At 53.7% G+C, this 18,246-nt stretch overlaps 2 protein-coding genes across 3 annotated transcripts in view; one reads left to right on the top strand and one right to left on the bottom strand.

Moving 5' to 3' along the window:
- The window catches only part of UPF1 (UPF1 RNA helicase and ATPase), a 24,399-nt gene extending 18,840 nt beyond the window's left edge, over window positions 1–5,559 (bottom strand). Inside the window, exon 1 of one of the 2 annotated variants that reach the window (XM_064396613.1) lies at window positions 5,016–5,559. In XM_064396613.1, coding sequence (XP_064252683.1) covers window positions 5,016–5,240 — 225 coding nt within the window. In that variant the 5' untranslated portion in view covers window positions 5,241–5,559. The remainder of the gene's footprint in view (window positions 1–5,015) is intronic. The other variant, XM_064396614.1, reaches the window with a different exon arrangement.
- A 509-nt stretch (window positions 5,560–6,068) lies between these two features.
- Window positions 6,069–18,246, top strand: part of COMP (cartilage oligomeric matrix protein) — a 35,408-nt gene continuing 23,230 nt past the window's right edge. Inside the window, exons 1-4 of the mRNA XM_064396617.1 lie at window positions 6,069–6,176; window positions 7,079–8,175; window positions 8,785–8,906; window positions 10,097–10,220. The gene's annotated coding sequence lies outside the window, so the exon portion shown is untranslated. The remainder of the gene's footprint in view (window positions 6,177–7,078; window positions 8,176–8,784; window positions 8,907–10,096; window positions 10,221–18,246) is intronic.

Here is an 18,246-nt window from a genome sequence, read left to right on the forward strand (position 1 = left end):
GAACTGAAAGTGCAAGAGGGAAGATGGGAACAGGAATGAAAGGAGCAGCAGCACAGCCCCACAGTGGGTGAGGGCAGACCCCGGAGCTGCTGTGAGCACTGCACACGTGTCACAGACAAACGTGCGCTTCAAATCCCACTGCCCCCAACGGAGCCACTCCAGGAAAGGCAAAGAAAGCCTGAGCTGGCCCAGGTGGCATCCCAGAGCCTGGGGCTCAGCTGCACGCCCTACAGCATTCCCAGGCTTTTCTACCACAATTACTTATTTTAAGGTTGGCTGACTTTAATACATTTTTGGGTGCTCATAAAAAACTGCCTTTGTGGTGTTTTTTTAAAAAAAAAGCAGTAAAGTTTGGGTTTGGTTTGGGATTTTTGAAGGCAGAAAAGGAAGAGTGGCTGTGCTGTCCCAGCCCCCGGGAGGCAGCAGTGATGTCACTGTGCCCTCGGGAGGCAGCAGTGATGTCACTGTGCCCAAGTGCAGCCCCAGGGAGGCAGCAGTGATGTCACTGTGCCCCGGGGAGGCAGCAGTGATGTCACGGTGCCCCAGGGAGGCAGCAGTGATGTCACTGTGCCCCCGGGAGGCAGCAGTGATGTCACTGTGCCCCAGGGAGGCAGCAGTGATGTCACGGTGCCCCAGGGAGGCAGCAGTGATGTCACTGTGCCCCCGGGAGGCAGCAGTGATGTCACTGTGCCCCAGGGAGGCAGCAGTGATGTCACGGTGCCCCAGGGAGGCAGCAGTGATGTCACTGTGCCCCAGGGAGGCAGCAGTGATGTCACTGTGCCCCAGCCCCAGGGAGGCAGCAGTGATGTCACTGTGCCCCAGCCCCAGGGAGGCAGCAGTGATGTCACTGTGCCCCAGGGAGGCAGCAGTGATGTCACTGTGCCCCCGGGGAGGCAGCAGTGATGTCACTGTGCCCAAGTGCTGCCCCAGCCCTGGGCAGGCTCTGCACGAGGAAGTGGCTGCTCTGAACCCTCCCGTGATGTCAGCCCTGTGTGCACGGGATTAGAAACCTGGCACGGGCAGCTGTGGTGGCAGGGGGGCCACTGCTCTGCCTGGAAAAATGTTGGCTGCAACTTCTGGCACGGCGAGTTGGGCAGCTCCGGGCTGCTGAGCCACAAAAACTGCTCCCAAAATCTGCCGGGCCTGCCTCGCTCCCCTGCTGCCCCCAAACACTCCCTGGGAGACAGAACCAGCGCCAGAGAGAGCTGGGGGACAGAAACCAGCGGGGACAGGGAGCTGGGGCTGCTCCCCCCCTGGAAGTGCCCCAGGGTGGGCTGGATGGGGCTGGAGCAGCCTGGGACAGCGGGAGGTAGGACAGGGGGATGGGATGGGACAGTGGGATGGGATGGGACAGTGAGATGGGGCTGGGAGCAGCCTGGCACAGTGGGATGGGACAGTGGGAGTTGGGACAGTGGGATGGGATGGGACAGTGGGATGGGATGGGACAGTGGGAGGTGGGACAGTGGGATGGGATGGGACAGTGGGATGGGATGGGACAGTGGGATGGGGCTGGAGCAGCCTGGCACAGTGGGATGGGACAGTGGGAGTTGGGACAGTGGGATGGGATGGGACAGTGGGATGGGATGGGACTGTGGGAGGTGGGACAGGGGGATGGGGCTGGAGCAGCCTGGCACAGTGGGAGTGTCCCTCCCTCTGGGACTTGAAAGATTTAAGGTTTTCCAACCCAAGTCACGCCGGGATCTGGGATCCTGTGAATGCTGGATCAGAGCTAACAGAACACTGCAGCTCCCACAGCCGCCCAGGCCAGGAGCAGAGCCCCAGGTGAGCACACCTGCAGCCTCCTCACCCGCTCTGCTTTCAGGAGCTGCATTTCCAGCTGCCACAAGAACTGCAACTGCACTTGAACTGCAGCAGCTGTTCTGCCAGGAAATTCCTGCCACGAGGCTCCAGCACCACCCTGCTGACGGCTTTTCACCACCAAACCCCACACTTTGGGGTCGGGAGGCAAAGGCAGCTGCTCTTGTGGGTGATTTTCCCTCCAGGGCCCTGCTGGGATCCCCAGCGAGGGTGATTTGCTTTCCCTTTCCCGAGGAGGAAGTTGGGAAAGCCTCGCCCCTGGGAGGAGCAGCCTCCAGCTGGGACCTGAGCAACAAGGACCCGTCTGGCCCGCACAAAACAGCCTTTGTCAGCACTGGAAATGAAACCCAGCCTGCCCAGGCCGCAGCGCCAGCCCAGGAGCTGGGCCAGGCTCGCCAGGGGCTGAGCTCAGCCACACCCAGGGGTGAAATCCCACCCACAGCAGGGGACCGGGCAGGAGCGAAAGGGCAGGGAATGCGGGAGGGGCTGGGCTGGGAAGGGCCCTAAAGCTCATCTGGGGCACCCCCAGGATCCCGGGGGGCTCCTTGGGCACTGCAGGGAGGGGCTGGGCTGGGAAGGACCCTAAATCCCAGCCAGGGACACATTCCATGATCCCGGGGTGCTCCTCGGGCACTGCAGGGATCCAGGGAGGGGCTGGGCTGGGAAGGGCCCTAAAGCTCATCTGGGGGACCCCCAGGATCCCGGGGGGCTCCTTGGGCACTGCAGGGAGGCTCTGGGCTGGGAAGGGCCCTAAATCCCAGCCAGGGGCACCCCCAGGATCCCGGGGGGCTCCTTGGGCACTGCAGGGATCCAGGGATGGTCTGGGGTGGGAAGGGCCCTAAATCCCTTCCAGGGGCACCCCCAGGATCCCGGGGGGCTCCTTGGGCACTGCAGGGATGGTTTGGGGTGGGAAGGGCCCTAAATCCCAGCCAGGGACACATTCCATGATCCCGGGGTGCTCCTCGGGCACTGCAGGGATCCAGGGATGGTTTGGGGTGGGAAGGGCCCTAAATCCCAGCCAGGGGCACCCCCAGGATCCCGGGGGGCTCCTCGGGCACTGCAGGGATCCAGGAGCAGCCACAGCTGCTCTGAGGATTTTCAATTCCTCTGAAATCACTTCAGAAAATCGATTGTTTCTTTAATTCTAGGAAACAATGGAAAGAGAGTTTTCTGCAGAAAATGTTTGTGCTCTACTCCTACTTTTGGCAATTGACCACTTATCACTTGTAACACTATGAAACTATGAAATATATTGGGAAAGGACATTTTTTTACACAAAACACACCAGATTTTCCTAAAACATGAGGTGCCCTGCATTGCACCTGCAAACTCATCATTTCAAAAAGACCCCAGAAACAGCAGAGCAGAAATTTCCACCTCCAATATTCCTCAGCTCCAATTTTTTTAAAATTTAATGAGCTTTAATTATAATCACAGGGCTAACATTTCATTAAGCAAAACCTGATCAATTGCAGAAGTCATTATTTAAGATGCCTCCTGCCAAAAAGAACAACAAACTTCAATTATCTGGTGAGGGCAGCAAAACTTTTGCCCAGAACGTTTTAAAAAGCCCCAGATTTGGTGATTTTATCAGCCCTGAGAGGGGCAGGTCTGAGCAGGTCCTGGCTTTGTTTTACTTCACTCAGGAGCAAACGGGGCCTGTTCCACCTCTGGGAGTCCCTCCCCAAAAATGGCATTTCTAACCTCAAAATGAGCACCAGCACGACCACAAAAGTTTGCAGAAACTCAAAACCACACTGATTTTTTTAAAAAATCAACATAAAATCCCCTTATTTTAGCCAGGAGACAAAACCAGTACCTGAAGGTGCTCTCTACAGCTTCTATTATTTTTTTTTACTTTGACTTCAAAGGTTTTTCAAACATGTTTAGACAAAAAAAAAAGCCAATTAATAATCCTCTTGTCTGGACTTTCAGCTTATGAGGCTGATTTTGGGGTGGTTTTTCTTCTCCTTGGCCACAAATTCCCTCCTGGGAGCTCTGGAGTGATCACAACCCATTAAAGGTTTAAAATTAAACGTGATTAGAATTCTCTTCTAAAGTATAGCCACAGAGATTTTACTGCTGGTAGAAAAGAATTCCCATCTCTCAGTGCCCAAACTGGATCCATTCCACCAAATCCAAAAGCTGCAAATGAACAGAAAACAACCCAACAGCTCTGAGCTCTGTGAGCCACGAACACAGGACCCGCCGCCGCCGAGCACTGCCAAGCACAAAACCGGACTGAATCTGTGCGGGGCTGAGCCCCGGGCCAGGAACCCTCCCTCACCCCGCCCTGCCCACCTGCGGAGCTGGGTGTGCCCCCTGCCCAGAGCCACCGGGGCAGCTTTTGCGAAGGAAAGGACAAAAACCAGCTCCAGGATGTTTGGTGTGGGATGAAAACTCACCTGCGGCTCCCAGCTCCTCTCTAAACTCATCCCTCAACACGAGCATTTCGTGGCTAATAATGGGATTTCTGAGAGGAACCTGAACTCCCATCATCTTAAACTGGAGAAAAGTGTGCCTTTTTTAAAAATAAGGGAGAGTTCCCCGCTGTTTCTGTTGTTTACTACGGGCACAGTGAGATTGTTATCTTCATTTGCAGCACTTCTTGCGAGCTGTAATCCTAATTCCTCCCCTGCCTACGAGCTGTGAATTGCTAAATAAATACAATTTCACTGTCTTTAGGTACTAACTATCAGCTGGAATGATAAAAAAAAAAAAAAAACCAACAAAACTAAAACCTGTTTTTAAGGCACGAGGAACCAGAGCTCAGAACTTGTCTCAGGCCTGTCCCTGCCACACACCCCCCAAACAAACCGGCAAAGAAAGTGGAAACTGAAATTAAAAAAAAATTCACATTCACAGTAATAACAAGAAGAAATTAAAGCGCATTTCAGCGAAGGGGAAGTAAAAAAAAAAAAAAAAAAAAGCCGAATTTCCTCAGCAGCCAACTTTCGATAAGCAAACACCACCCAAAGCCCGCGCCTGTTTTACGGAGAAAGAACCCGAAGCGAGCTGGTTTTTTCCCCACCTCCCTATCGCAACAGCGCGACTATCGCGGCTCGGCCAGCGGCCGCAGCTTCCCCCCGAACCCCTCGCTCCGAGGCGGCCTCGCGGGGCTGCTCCGCACGCGGGGCCCGAGCGCCGCCCCGCCCGCCCCTCCGCGGCCGCGCTGCGCTCCGCCGCCCCCGGCTCACCTGCGCTTCCAGCGGGCCCGGGGCGCCCGGCCCCGCTCCGGGGGGGCCCTGGGCCTGCGGCGGCCCCGCCTGGCCGGGCCCGGGCGGGGTCTGCGTCTGGCTGGGGAGGGTGAAGTCGGTGAACTCGAACTCGGAGCCCTGCGTGTCGGCGCCGAGCAGCTCGGCCTCCTCGGTGTCCAGGAAGGTGAGGGTCTGCGAGCTGGGGCCGTACGCCTCCACGCTCATGGCGGCGGCGCGTCCTCGGGCCGGGAGCCTTCGCCGCGCCCCCCCCGCCCCGCAGCACCCCTCAGCGAGCCCGGGCGGCCGCGCTACGCGAGCGGCGGGCTCCGCCGCGCGCACCAGGCCGCGCGCCCCCCCCGCACACAAAAACCAACCCGCCGCCGCCGCCGCCGCCCTGGGCCCGGCTCGCCGGGCGGCCCCGGAGCCAAGGGGCGGGAGAAGGGAGCGGAGCGGGGCCGCGTCCCGCTGTCCGGCCGGGTGCGGGTGTCCGTCCGGCCGCGGCCGCCGCGCGCAGGGCCCGGAGCGGTGACGCGGAGCGCGCGCGCGCGGGAGGCACGGCGGGCGGGGGCAGCGGGGGGGGGGGTGACGCACAGGCAGCACGTACGGGCGCACGGCGCGGCCGCCAGGGGGCGCGCTGCGCGCCCCGCCGCCCTGGCGGGGAAGGGCGGGGCCTGGCTGCGAGTGACGGCTGCGGCAGCCAATGGGTTGTTGAGGTGGTGGGGAGGGCGCGCCGCGCCCGCCCGCTGCGCGCGGGGGGAAGGGGCGGGGTCTGGCGCTGAGTGATGGGTGTGGTGGCCAATGGGCCATCGAGATAAGGGTTAGGGGCGGGGCTGGCAGCGTCCGGAGCCGCCTGGCGGGAGGGGGTGCGCTCCCACGCACGCGGGGAGGGGCGGGGTTGATTCTGACTGACAGGCGTAGCAGCCAATGAGGGCGAGAGTCCGCGCTGCACCCGCCGTCGCGCGCGTTGATGGGCGGGGCTTAGCTCTGAGTGACGGCCCTGACAGCCAATGGGTTATTGAGATTACGTGTGGGCGGTGCATAGCGGTGAGTGACGGCTGTGGCAGCCAATGGGACATCGAGATGAGCGGCGGGGGCTGAGGTGTGGACAGGTCATTCTGAGGTGGCAGTGGACCCTCGTGAGGGGATGGAGGTCCTGGACAGGTCACTCTGAGGGGAATTTGGTGGCACTGGGCCCTCGTGAGGGGATGGGGCGGCTGAGGTCCTGGACAGGTCACTCTGAGGTGGCACTGACCCTCGTGAGGGGCTGAGGTGGGGACAGGTCACTCTGAGGTGGCACTGGACACTTATGAGGGGCCTGAGGTGGGGACAGGTCACTCTGAGGTGGCACTGGACACTTACGAGGGGCCTGAGGTGGGGACAGGTCACTCTGAGGTGGCACTGGACACTTATGAGGGGCTGAGGTGGGGACAGGTCACTCTGAGGTGGCACTGGACACTTATGAGGGGCTGAGGTGGGGACAGGTCACTCTGAGGTGGCACTGGACACTTATGAGGGGCTGAGGTGGGGACAGGTCACTCTGAGGTGGCACTGGACACTTATGAGGGGCTGAGGTGGGGACAGGTCACTCTGAGGTGGCACTGACCCTCGTGAGGGGATGGGGGGCTGAGGCGGGTGACCCTGAGGTGGCCCTGGAGTCCCCTGTGGCCACCACGAGCTGCCAGCTCTGCCTGTTCCCGTTGGACCTGTTGGGGCTCCGGCGGGAATGAAGGGTGGGGAGTTGCAGGAATTCCTGCTCCAGCTGTAATTCCTGTCACCTGCAAGAGCCCCCAGCCCCGAGTGAAAGCTGCTCTGGGCTGGACTGGGGGCTCTCTGAGGTCAGAGAAGGGAGCGCCTTGTTTCTGCCTTTAGAAATGCACCTCATTTCTACAAAAACCTTTGGATTTACCCTCATTCCATTCGATCAGCACGCAGTAAATCCCTTTTAAGAGAAAACTTCTGCGTGTTGGGAAAGGCTGGATATTCAGTCCCTCTGCCATGTTAAGATGCAAATATGCATCTTCGCTTATAAATAACTTGGATTTTATATTCTTGCTTTGGTGTAGGGTAAGGCCTGGCCTGAATCAATGTGTTCCAGATCTGCAGCTGGGGGGCTGAAAAGATGGAGGCTGGAAAACATCCTTGTCCTGGGAATACTGGGCAGCAAAAGGAGGGGAAAAACCAAATCCAGGGAACACAGCAGCCACCACTTGTGCAGAGACTGAATTCATCTTGTTCTTAAGCAGAATCAACTGTTCAGAGCAAAGAGTAACGGGGAGGAAGCGTGAAATAACATTTGAGGATGAAAGTGGAACCAGAGGGGAGGGGAAAAAAAGAAAACACTACAAAGCCAGGTGGCTGCTTGCTGCAAACACTTTTATTTATCAATGAACACAACAGTCTCCAAACCTTTGGCTGCTCGACAGAATCTTCAGAAGTCTTGGGAAGGGATCAAAGCTGTGCTGCTGTGAGGGCTCCTCTGGCTGTCCCTGCCTCAGCTCGGGCAGTGGGGCTGTGGAACAGCCCCTGCTGTGCCAGCAGCGCTGCATGTGTCCCCTCAGGTGGCCCTGGGGACACTCTGGGGCTGCTGTCTGAGGTGCTGAAGCTGCAGAGCCCCCGGCACGGCCTGCCTGGAGCTGCAGAAGCTGCAGTGGGGATTCTCTTTGTGGATTTGGGATAATTCCGCCCCAGCGCAGCGCTGGGAGCCTTGAGGACACCGTGCATGCCCAGGCAGGCTGCAGAGCTCCCGGGCTGGGGTGTTTTGTGTTCTGTGTGAGTTTTCTCCCCTCTCCTGCTGCAGAGGGGAGGCTGTGACTCACTGGGCTCACCTGCTGTGGGACTGAACCTGGCACAGACTGGCACAGCTCCCTGCCAGCGGTGCTGACTCCTGTGCCCTGCAGAGAGGAGCTGGCACTCCCGAGGAGAGGAGAAACGTGAGTGCATCAAGGCTTCAAAGATACTCCTGCTGCAGACGTGCAGGTGCATCCCCAGCTGCTGCTGAGGGGTGGCAAAGCCCGGGTGCTGGGCAGGAATGGCAGCCCTGGCAGGAAGGAGAGGCCTTTCCTCGAGGCTGATCTGAATGCCAAGCAGCCCGGGGTTTGCTGGCATGCTGCTCCACGCGGGGCTGGCAGGGATTGCTCTCCAGGAATTCCCAGCCTTGGAGGTAAGGCTGGGGTGGCTCTGACGTGAGGGGCACAGCCAATGGAGCCCGGGCTGGCCACAACCGGGGAAATGGGGAATTTTATCCTGGGGTGGATCAAAACCGGCTCGGGGGGTGAGGGTGGGCAGGGGAGGCTCCCACCCAGAGCCACAAATGCACCCGGGGCTTCATGAAGGACAATAAATGAACCAAGTTAATCACTTTATTCCCCCCTGCTCCGCTCACATCTTTTTATTTAGAGCTCAGGGGGTTAAAAAATGACAGAATGCCAGGATGGAATTCTGAATTCCAGAACCCCATCCATCCCACTGTCCCAGGCTGTTCCAAGCTGTCCTCAGGCACTCCCAGGGATGGGCAGTCCACACCAATCTCTTCCAGTGCCTTTCGTAATAAAGAATTTCATCCAAATTCTCCCTTTTCTTCATTTGCTCTCTCTGTTTATTGCCTTTTTCTTTCCTTGTTCCTTAAAACTAATCCTAAATGAAAATGCCTTAAAATTTTACTCATTTCACCACACCTGAATATCAATAAATGAAAGAGCAACAACAAAAAAATCTGTTTTTTAAAAAATAAAAATATTCTCTACGCTGACAATTTTTTTTTTTTTTTTAGGGCTAAATCCATAGGGGAAAAAAAAATTGGGAATTAATTTTTCCAGTGCAGCTGGGCCATTTCTCCTGAGTCACCACGAGAGGGACACAGAAGGAAAGGAAAAATCCAAGGAGCAGCTCGAGGTGGGATCACAGCAACAATTTCCCTTTTGGCTGGGAATTTCTGGGATCACACATTCCTACAGCTCCCCTAAAATCCTAAAAAAATCCCTAAAATCCTAAATTCATCCCATAAAATCCTAAAAAGTCTTCACAGGTAATGGGCTAAGAAATGCGAATAGTTCAAATAATTGTTTTTTGGGGTTTTTTTGTGGTTTTTTTTCCCCAGATTTTCCCCATTTTCCCTCAGCTTTTTCCCTTTAGAATGTCAGGGCAGGGAGAGGTTGGGCTGGCTGGGATTTTTTTCCATCCTGAGCTCCTGGAGCAGCAAATCCCACAGGATTTTGTGGGTTTGGGGAGGTATTTCTGTTTATTCCCAGTGAATTTTTGTGTATGGAGGTCGGGGAGGTATTTCTGTTTATTCCCAGGGAATTTTCACTAATTACCAGCTGGTGATGCAAATGGCAGGAAATCCCAGATCCCATAAAAGTCCTGCACGGAACAAAGGCCCCATAAAAGCCCCTGAAGTAAATCTTGAGGGTTTCTTGTGGAATTAACAGTCCCAGTCCTGGCTTGGCCTGGGTTGGAATGGATGCAGAGTGGAGTTTTAGGGATCTGCAGCTGATCCATCCTCAGTGTCAGCAGGGCCCTGCTGGCCAGGCTGGGACTGGGGTGGAAATGCTGAGAAAAGGGAAATGGGAGGGGAAAAATCCTCATTTTAAAAAATTGTAACTTTATGGACCTCACATTTCTGTGACAACATTTTAACATCACAGTGAAAGGTCCAGGGAGTGCTGGGACACTGAGTGGTCATTTCAATGTATTTTATATTTTATAGTTTTATATTTATATATCTATTTCTATTTTATATTTCTATTATATACTATTGCATTTCTATGTATTTATATTGCTGTGTATTCCTGATTTTATATTTCTTTTTACAATTTCATATATTTATATTTATTTTTTGTGTTTTTACCAAGCCCTTTAATGCCCAGAATGTTTTCACAAGCTAAGAACATCTCCAAAAAGTGTTTTTAAATTAATATAAGGATTTCTTTAATTTGCCAGACATTTTAGTGCAACAGGAAATGCAAATCCAGCTCTGATTTCAGTGGAGAAAATTCACAGAAAAGGGGTTTTCCTCATGATTTTTTTTGCTTTTATCCCTCAGCAGATTGTGATAAATCTGATTAATTTTGATTTACCTGCAGGTTTAACTGGGGATAAATATTCCCAGAACAAGACACGGGGATGTAACTCCCTGAAGGAAAAGGAGGAGAAGATTTGGGCCAAAATCCAGGGATTTTGAATGAAGAAAGTTCTCAGAAATGAATGGTGAGTGACATTAAAAGATAGCAGATAAGAGAAGATAGCAGATAATAAAGGATAAATAATAAAAACTAATAAAAGATAACAGCAGGAGATGAAAAGGAAATGAAACTTGGTGCTCTAAACCAGCTCCAAATGGATACTAAAAATAAATATATATATAAATTCCAATAAATTGGGGTTGAATATTAAAATAAGAATTAAAAACTGAGTTTCAGCAGGAAACTTGAAATCCTTCCCTTCAAAAATTGTGTTAAAATTCCCTTTCCTTGAAAAGAGCTGAAACAACAGGACAGGACCTGGATCCAAGGAATTAATGCAGAGAAAAAAGCTTTTTATGGCCAGAACTTGTGCCTTTGCAGGTTCAGAATCACCACGTGAAGTTAAAACTCACTAAGAAACAGCCAAGGGTTCCTAAAATCCAAGGAAAACTGCTGGAATTCCTGAATGGATTGGAGGAGGTCTTTGGGAGGATCTGCTCCCTGTTAAAGCTGCCTCTGAGGGAGCAGAGCTGCTCAAAGCCCTCCATGTCCAACGGGGCATCGACAGCTCTGGGGAAATAAAATAAAATAAAATTCAAAAAAAGGGATTTCTCCAAAGCAGATGTTGCTGGAGCTGAGCTTAAAAACAAACTGGAGCTCCTGATGGGCTCCAAAATGTCCCTGTTGTTGGGATTGCTGGCAGCCGGCCTGGGCAGATGGGGTGGTGGAGTAATGGAAACCGCAGCCTCCCTCAGGGCTGGGCTGCTGCTCCTCCCCAGAGAGGGGAAATGGGGTGCCAGCTCACCCCGGGAGCTCCTGCAGCTCTTGTGCTGGTGCAGGTGTTCCATTCTGGGGCGAGGCAGAAGGCTCAGGGTTAAACCTGACCTTGGGTTTGTGTCTTCAAAGAGAAAAAAAAGCGCTTCAAAATCAGGAATTCTGGAGTCCCACCCTGGCTTTTGGTGGAAGGGGATAACATGTTTACATTCTCTGCATAGAAAAGAAATCCTCCCAAGGAAATCCTTCTTTCCTCTGTGGAGAAATGTTAATTTGGCTCTTAATGATGAAAGGATGCAAGGAATCAGTACCTGGGGTTTGGCTGAGTGTCCCAACGTGTCCAAGGTGTGTTTGGCCACACCAGGGCTTCCAGGAGGGCTCCAGGACCAAACAGCCTCACCCAGAAATGGCCTGAAACAGGAACATTTCATTTTCTGGCCTCCATCCCTGAAGAATTTTCCTTTTCAGTCCCTTTTGATGTTAAATTTGCCCAGCTTGGCTTTACCTTTACCTTGCAAATACTCCAAGTTTGGAAAACAAGGAGTGTAAAGTCATTTATGCTTCCACAGCTATAGGAAGAGCTGGTGATGTTTCATCAAGTTGAAGTTTCTTTTTCATGTTTTGCTGAATAAAAAGCAAACAGAATGGAGGGAACCCAGCAGTGTTGGGTGCTGCAGTTGTTTTGCCATCGTGCAGGGCCTTCCAAGGAGCTGTGTTTGTGTCTGGGGGATGGCTTTAGGAAGGGCCAGGAATGTTTTCCTTGCAGAATTCTGTGGATTTCAGGAGGAATCCAGCCAGGGCTGCCCTCACAGGCCATGAATGGTCCCAGTGTAGTTTTGTGAGGCCTTCCCAGAAATGAGGAGCTCCTTGGGAAGGAACCCAGGAATGCCATCAGACAGCCTGGGCCAGGATCAAGGGGGCTGTGGGCTCGCAGGCTGTCCCACATCCCCAGAGGGGAGCACTCCCTCCCACCGTGGCAAACAGGGACCCCTGAACTCTGCCCGTGTGCTGGGAGGGCTTCCCCTCTCCCCGTGCCCAGGACTGCTCCAGCTGCTCCCCTTGCCAGGATGATCCCTTTTCCTTTTCCAAGGGAAAGGGAGGGATGCTCCCCAGCCTGGGGCTGCTGGCTGCTGCCCCACCCCAGGCCTGTGGGATTCACAGGGGAGTTCAGGATGCATCTGAGTCCATCTCAGCAGAATTAATGACTTGATTAATCTGTATTATTCTGTACTGTATTGCATTGTATCTAAACTGAACCTGCCAAGCTCCCAACCCTGCACACACTGCCCAGAATCTCGTGACTGTCCTGACACACACACACCCCAAAACACCCTCACTGTGGGTGAACAATCCCAGTTTCATTCTGTTTGGCACAAACACAGGCACAGCAAACGAGGTAAGAATATTCTTGGGAAGAACTGTGCCTTGCTTTTCTCTGTGAAGGGAAATGTGGGGCTCCACACCAGGCCTGACAGGCCAAGGAACCAAAACACCCTCACTGTGGGTGAACAATCCCAGTTTCATTCTGTTTGGCACAAACACAGGCACAGAAAACGAGATAAGAATTGTTTTGATCATTCTGTGAGGTTCTTGGGAAGAATTGTGCTTTGCTTTTCCCTGTGAAGGGAAATGTGGGGCTCCACACCGGGCCTGACGGGCCAAGGAACCAAAACACCCTGACTGTGGGTGAACAATCCCAATTTCATTCAGCCTTGGCACAAACACAGGCACAGCAAACAGTGAGAGCTGGGGAATGTGAAACCCCGAGATATTCCTGGGAAGAGCTGTGCCTTGCTCTGCTCTGTGCAGGGAAATGTGGCAGCGAGGATCGTGATGGAAACACCTCAGCACCTCCCTGGCCCCAGCCCAGGCTCCTGCAGAGCCACCAGCGCCTGCTGGCTGCTGCAGGGGCTGTGAGGAGGCAGAGCTCCCCTGGGGAGGGCAGCCAGCTGGACAGGGATCATCACTGGGAAGAGCCGTGGAAATTCAGAGATAAGCACCTTTCCCGTGCTGGTCCCTGCAGGGAGAGCAGCAGAGCTGGGATTCACACTCCAGGGGCTGCCACGGGTGCTGGGGTGGAAGTGGAGCCTGGTGGGACTGCTGCATCCTGAGCAGGGCCTGTGGCAGCACAGCAAAGCCTGGAGGAGGCTGGAAACTCTGAACTGGGGCTGGTTTTGCTAAAAACGGCACCGCTGGCCTTGATTTATGAGCAAACAGAAGTTTTAAAACGGCCTCAGGAGCCTGGCCCAGAAATCCATGAGCCTGATGTCATGTGGAGAGGGCCCAGAACACAGAATTATTTTTATGGGGTTGTTAGCAAGTGTTATTAAAAAATTGAGATGTTCAATTGGAATTTTTTATTTTGGCTATAGGATGAGGACAGAGCAAATGTCCTGGAATGGATGTGGACAAGACATCCCAGTCCTAGGCCACCCTTCCTGGCTCCAGATGAGAGCAGGGCTTTGCTGGGAGAGGGGATTGCAAAAGGGGACGTGAGGGAGGTCTGGAGAGCAGTAATTTTAAACAGCACTTCAGCCATGATGTCATTTCAGCTGAAAAATAATGTTCAAGTTTGGGCAAGCAGAGCCCGGGGCCAGCAGCCAGGGTGGGGAGGAACTGCAGCAAAATGGAAAGGCCAAAGTGTGGAAGGTCATGGTGGAAAACCAAATCAGGACAACCCCCAAAAAGGTGGATGGAAACCCTGGAATCTTCTGTGAGCATGAGGGTTCCAAGGAAATGGAGGGGAGGAGATGTCCAAACCCTGGACAGGGTTTTCACTCCTCTGTCTGGAAGTCAGAAGTGCTGGAGCAAGGAACAGCCTGAAGGGTTGGTGTGACCCCAGACTGTGATCCCAGGGTGAGCCCGAGCCTTCTCCTGGCATTTCACCCAAATCCAGCCAGAAGCTGCATCCACCTCCTTGCCTGAGGAGGCCAGAAGGCTGAAACGACCAAGGGACGTTGTTGCAGTGGGTTTGGGCATCAAAAATACCTAAAATCTGCTCCGTGGGGCTTCTCCCTCATGGGCTGAAATGGAGGATCCCCCTCAGGCCAGGCTGGAGGATCAGCCCTTCCTGTGGGGTTTTAAATGGATTCCCACTAACCCAGCCTTAGAAAGCTGAGCCTTGCTCAGCCTTGGATAAAGCCTCGCACATTTTGTCCTTTTTTCATTCCCTGTTCCACCACAAACCTCAGCTGGGGAAAAAAAACCCAACGAAGCAAGCAAAGGAAGGGGCACCTGCAGCTGGAAACGACAGAAGGCTCCTGTTTTAGGAGGAGATTTAGGACTTGGAGCTCCCCAGGAACAAGTTCTCTTCCCGCTGTGCTGGGAGCCAGGAATGAGCTCAGGCTGTGAGATCAGATTTTGCTGAGTCTACAGGGTTAGGCTTGTTCTTTCCTCTTTTCCAGAAGTTCCCCTCTCCAAGCCATGCCTGGATATTTGATTTCCTTGGGAAATCTGGGCCCTCTGAGCAGCTTTTGCTGCTGGGACACTCAGCTCTGCCAGCAGAGAAGTTGCTTTTGTCATTGCCATTTCTCCACCTGAGGCTTGGGGTTCCTGGAATTGGGGAGCTTTTCCTGGAAGAAGTGCTGCAGCAGGAATGGCTTGTGCAGAAAGCTCTCCAAGGCTGCAGAGGTGTCCAGGAGGCAGCTGGAATCTGGAATTCTCTCTCCTGGTGGGTATTTCTTGATGAGCACCCAACGTGCCCTGGCTCGAGGGGATGTTCAGGGAAGAGCCTGAGCCTGTGCTGGCCAAAAGGAGTTGGAATTTCATGGAGGCAGCGCTGCAAAAATGCACAGGACTGATGTGGCTTCCATCTGGAATTCAAATTAAAGGCATTTGGGACCATCACAGTCAGGCCAGACCTGTGCCCTGGCAGCTTTTGGGTGGGAAGAGCAGCTCAGATGAAGCAAGGCTGACTCTGGATCTCTCCACAGCCCATGATCCTGAAAATTATTATGGAAAAAGCAGCTTTGCCCTTGAGGCTGTTTTGCAGCTCTGGGTGGGGTCAGGAGAAGGCACTGCCAGCTCTCTCCAGGGCCAGTTCATTCCTGGGAGATTTCTGGGGCTGAGATTTTCTGGAAAACTCCAGAGGTTTGGGTCAGTCTCCATCCTCCTTCTTTCTGGAGAGCTTCCCACCCCTTGTGAGCCTGCACACGCCGTTTTTCCATTTCTCTGGAAGTGACCAAAAACCCCAAAACAAGCCCAGAGCCTGGATGATGCTGAATTTTCCTCTGAGCTCATCGAGGATGTCCAAAGCAGCACCATTTGCAGATGGGGCCAAGAATCTGTAATGTCTCAAAGCTGAGCAAAATAAAACGTGTGTGAGAGGAGAGATGGGTGATAAGGGGAGCTGAGGGGGTGGGAGCCAGGGGAAAATGGATTTGGGAGCCAGTGGTTGTCCCAGAAGCCATGAGGGGGTGAAATGAGCATTTCCACCAGTGCAGCTGTTGGTTTGAGCCTCTTTAATCAATTATTTTGCTATACATTTGTTAATTACCTTCAGGAAGGAGCTGCAGCTCCAGACTGGGAAGATCCTCCTGCATGGAAGTGTTTCCCACTGGTCCCCAACTGCTGCAGGGTTTTATTGCTGGAATTTCCTCTGCTTCTTAATTGGAAATTCATCTTTTGATTGGAGGAAATCTTTCTTTGGAGAGAGACAAAGGCCAGGGTGAGGAATCCTGAGGTGTCCCTGTCCTTCCCCACGCCCTGGGCATCTCTGTGCATTCATCCTGCTCACAGCCAGGACTCTCCTTGCTGGAAAACCCCTGGAATGCCTCAGGAAATCCTGGGAGGGGGACACAGGGTGGGGGAGTGACACCCCAGGGCTGTCCTGGGACTGTCCCTCTGCTCAGCCCCCAGGAGCTGCAATTTTGGGAGCAGTTCCCAAAGGAATTTAAAGCAGATTTTGGGGAAGAAAACTTCCTCTGGTGTGCTGGGGATGAAATATCAGCTGAAAGGGGGACAGGCAGAAAGGATCGAGACAAAGCTCTGCTCCACCACCCAGGAGAGGAAGAATTTGATAATAAATCCATTTTCTTATTCAAGATCCTCAATTTCCTGAAGGACAACGAGACCACTTCAAAGAACAACATGGAGAATTTGCCTGTGCTTCCTCTGCCCCTCTTTTCTTTGTGTTCTTCACAAATGTCCCCATTCCACAGCAAAAAAAACCACCCCACCTATCCTGGAGAGTTCTCATTGTAACTCAGAAAGGTTTTCTCCCCCATTTTCCTATCTAAGAAAAGCCCTTTTTCCTCACACAAGTGTTAAATGACTCCTATTAAAACTAAATTTAAGTGAATTTAAGTGAATTGAATCTCTTCCTGAGACAAGACAGAGAACATTACATTCAATAATCAATTTATTCCCCCCTTTTCTGTGTCCCACTCAGTATTTCCAGTTGGGAGAGGGGAATTAACACACAGTGATCGATCCTTTCTTCCTCTTCTTACAACTCAAATCTCATTTCCAGCAGGGAAAAGGTTTCTGTCTCCTGCCAAGAGCTGGCTGCAAAATCATTTGTACAGAGCTCCTCTTTGATCCCTGGTGTCCTGAAAAGACCTGATTGCTGCATTTGCCTTTTTCCAGCTGTTCAATTCCCCCAGATATCTTCCTGCTCGATTTGTTGAGGGGTTTTTTTAATGGAAAAAGGGAAAATATGGAGGGGAAAGCCAGCCCTGTTGCAGTCAGCGAGAGGAAGAGGCAAGAGAAGTGGCATTCATTTTGGATTAATCCATTAAAAGTTGCTTTTCGCTGTGTATTCAGGAGATTTGGGCAGGTTCCCTTGAGCAAAGCCCTGGCATGGAAATCTCTGGGGTTCCCTCGGGATGCCCATGGAGAGGGCAGCTCTGGGGGCAGCATGGCCACAATTCCTGGGAATTCCCAACTTCTCATCCCTGTGGGGCAGGACAGGCTGAGAAATGCCCACTTTCCCTGGGGATGTGCCCAGCTCCATCTCCAGGGGATCCATTCCTCACCTCCCTGGGAAAAACAGGATTTTCCCTGGAGTTCCGCCCTGAGTACTTCCCTTTCCCCTGGGTTTGCCTGTGCTCCCTGTCCCTGTTTTCAGGGTGAACATTGTCAGGTTCTTTGGGATCCTCCCCGTGGAAAGGAGTGATGGAAGCTCTGTCCTGGATGCCCCCAGCTGTGCCAGGAGCCAGCAGCCTTGAGGACACCAAATCCTCGCCTGAGCCACCCTGGAGGTCACAAAAATGCCTTTTTCCTCCCCAGAATGTGAATTTTTGTGCAGCTCCAGAGGCCAGGCCGCTCCAGCAGCGAGGACATCCCCAGATCCCCGAGCTGCAGGGCTCTGCCTGTCCAGGGCTCAGTGCCAGGCATTCCTTTGGAGCTGGGGATCTTTGGGATGCGTTCAAGGGCAGCTCAGAGCTCCCCCAGAGAGGTCCCAAAGCTGTTAAAGCGTGGACGTGCTGGCTGCCCACCCCCGAGCCCTGGGCACTTGCAGTCCTGCCTGCAGGAGCCAGTTCCTGTTGTTCCTGTTTGCTCCTGCCTGAGACCCCTGGCTCCCAAAGCCCAGCAGCTCTGACCTGGCAGCGGGGGATGCATCATTTAGGGGAAAAGGGAAAGCCTCTGCTTCGAAGAGCTTTGGGTTTTGGGCTCTGCCGTCCCAAGGAGTTTTGGGAACACGGAGCAGCAGATCTGTGTTATTGTCATTATGACTGGGAAGTGTTTTCCAGGAGACAATCCCAAAAAAAGAAAAGAAAAAAAAAAAAAAAGGAGAGATCACAGCCAAAGGACTTTTAGTGGGAAAAGCTGAAGGCTCGGAGCGTGAAAGTCCCAGCAATTCCCGGCAAGCAGCGATGCCTTTGCTCTCTCATCACTCTGCCCCTCTCTCAGCCAAAACACCCCCGAGCCCTCCCCGGTTTCCCGGCGCGATCCCGGTGAGCGATTCCCGCTCGCCCCGGCGTGCCGCAGCTCCCGCTGGCTGCTGGAGGCAGAGCAGCTCATTGTCACAGCCCCCTAGCCCGGCTCCGAGTCCTTTACTGTCCTGCTAGGAAAGGCCGTGAATAGTGAAGGAAAAAATGCGGGACGTTTCCTGCGGGGCTGCGGGGCCGGGATTGCGCCACGGCCGGGATGGATCCGCGGAGGAGCGGGGGGCCCCGGCCCGGGGCTCGGGGGACTCCGGGACACGGGACACGGCTCCTGCTGCCAGCCCCGGCACTGGTCACCCTGTCCTGCCGGGGGAGTCCGGGGACCTGCTGGGCCCCCTGGCCCCGCCTTGGCCAAGCCCGGGTGAATTCCAGGTGTTCTCCTGGGGCAGG

Source organism: Passer domesticus, chromosome 21, assembly GCF_036417665.1.
Source record: "Passer domesticus isolate bPasDom1 chromosome 21, bPasDom1.hap1, whole genome shotgun sequence".
In the NCBI taxonomy this organism is placed as follows: Eukaryota; Metazoa; Chordata; class Aves; order Passeriformes; family Passeridae; genus Passer; species Passer domesticus.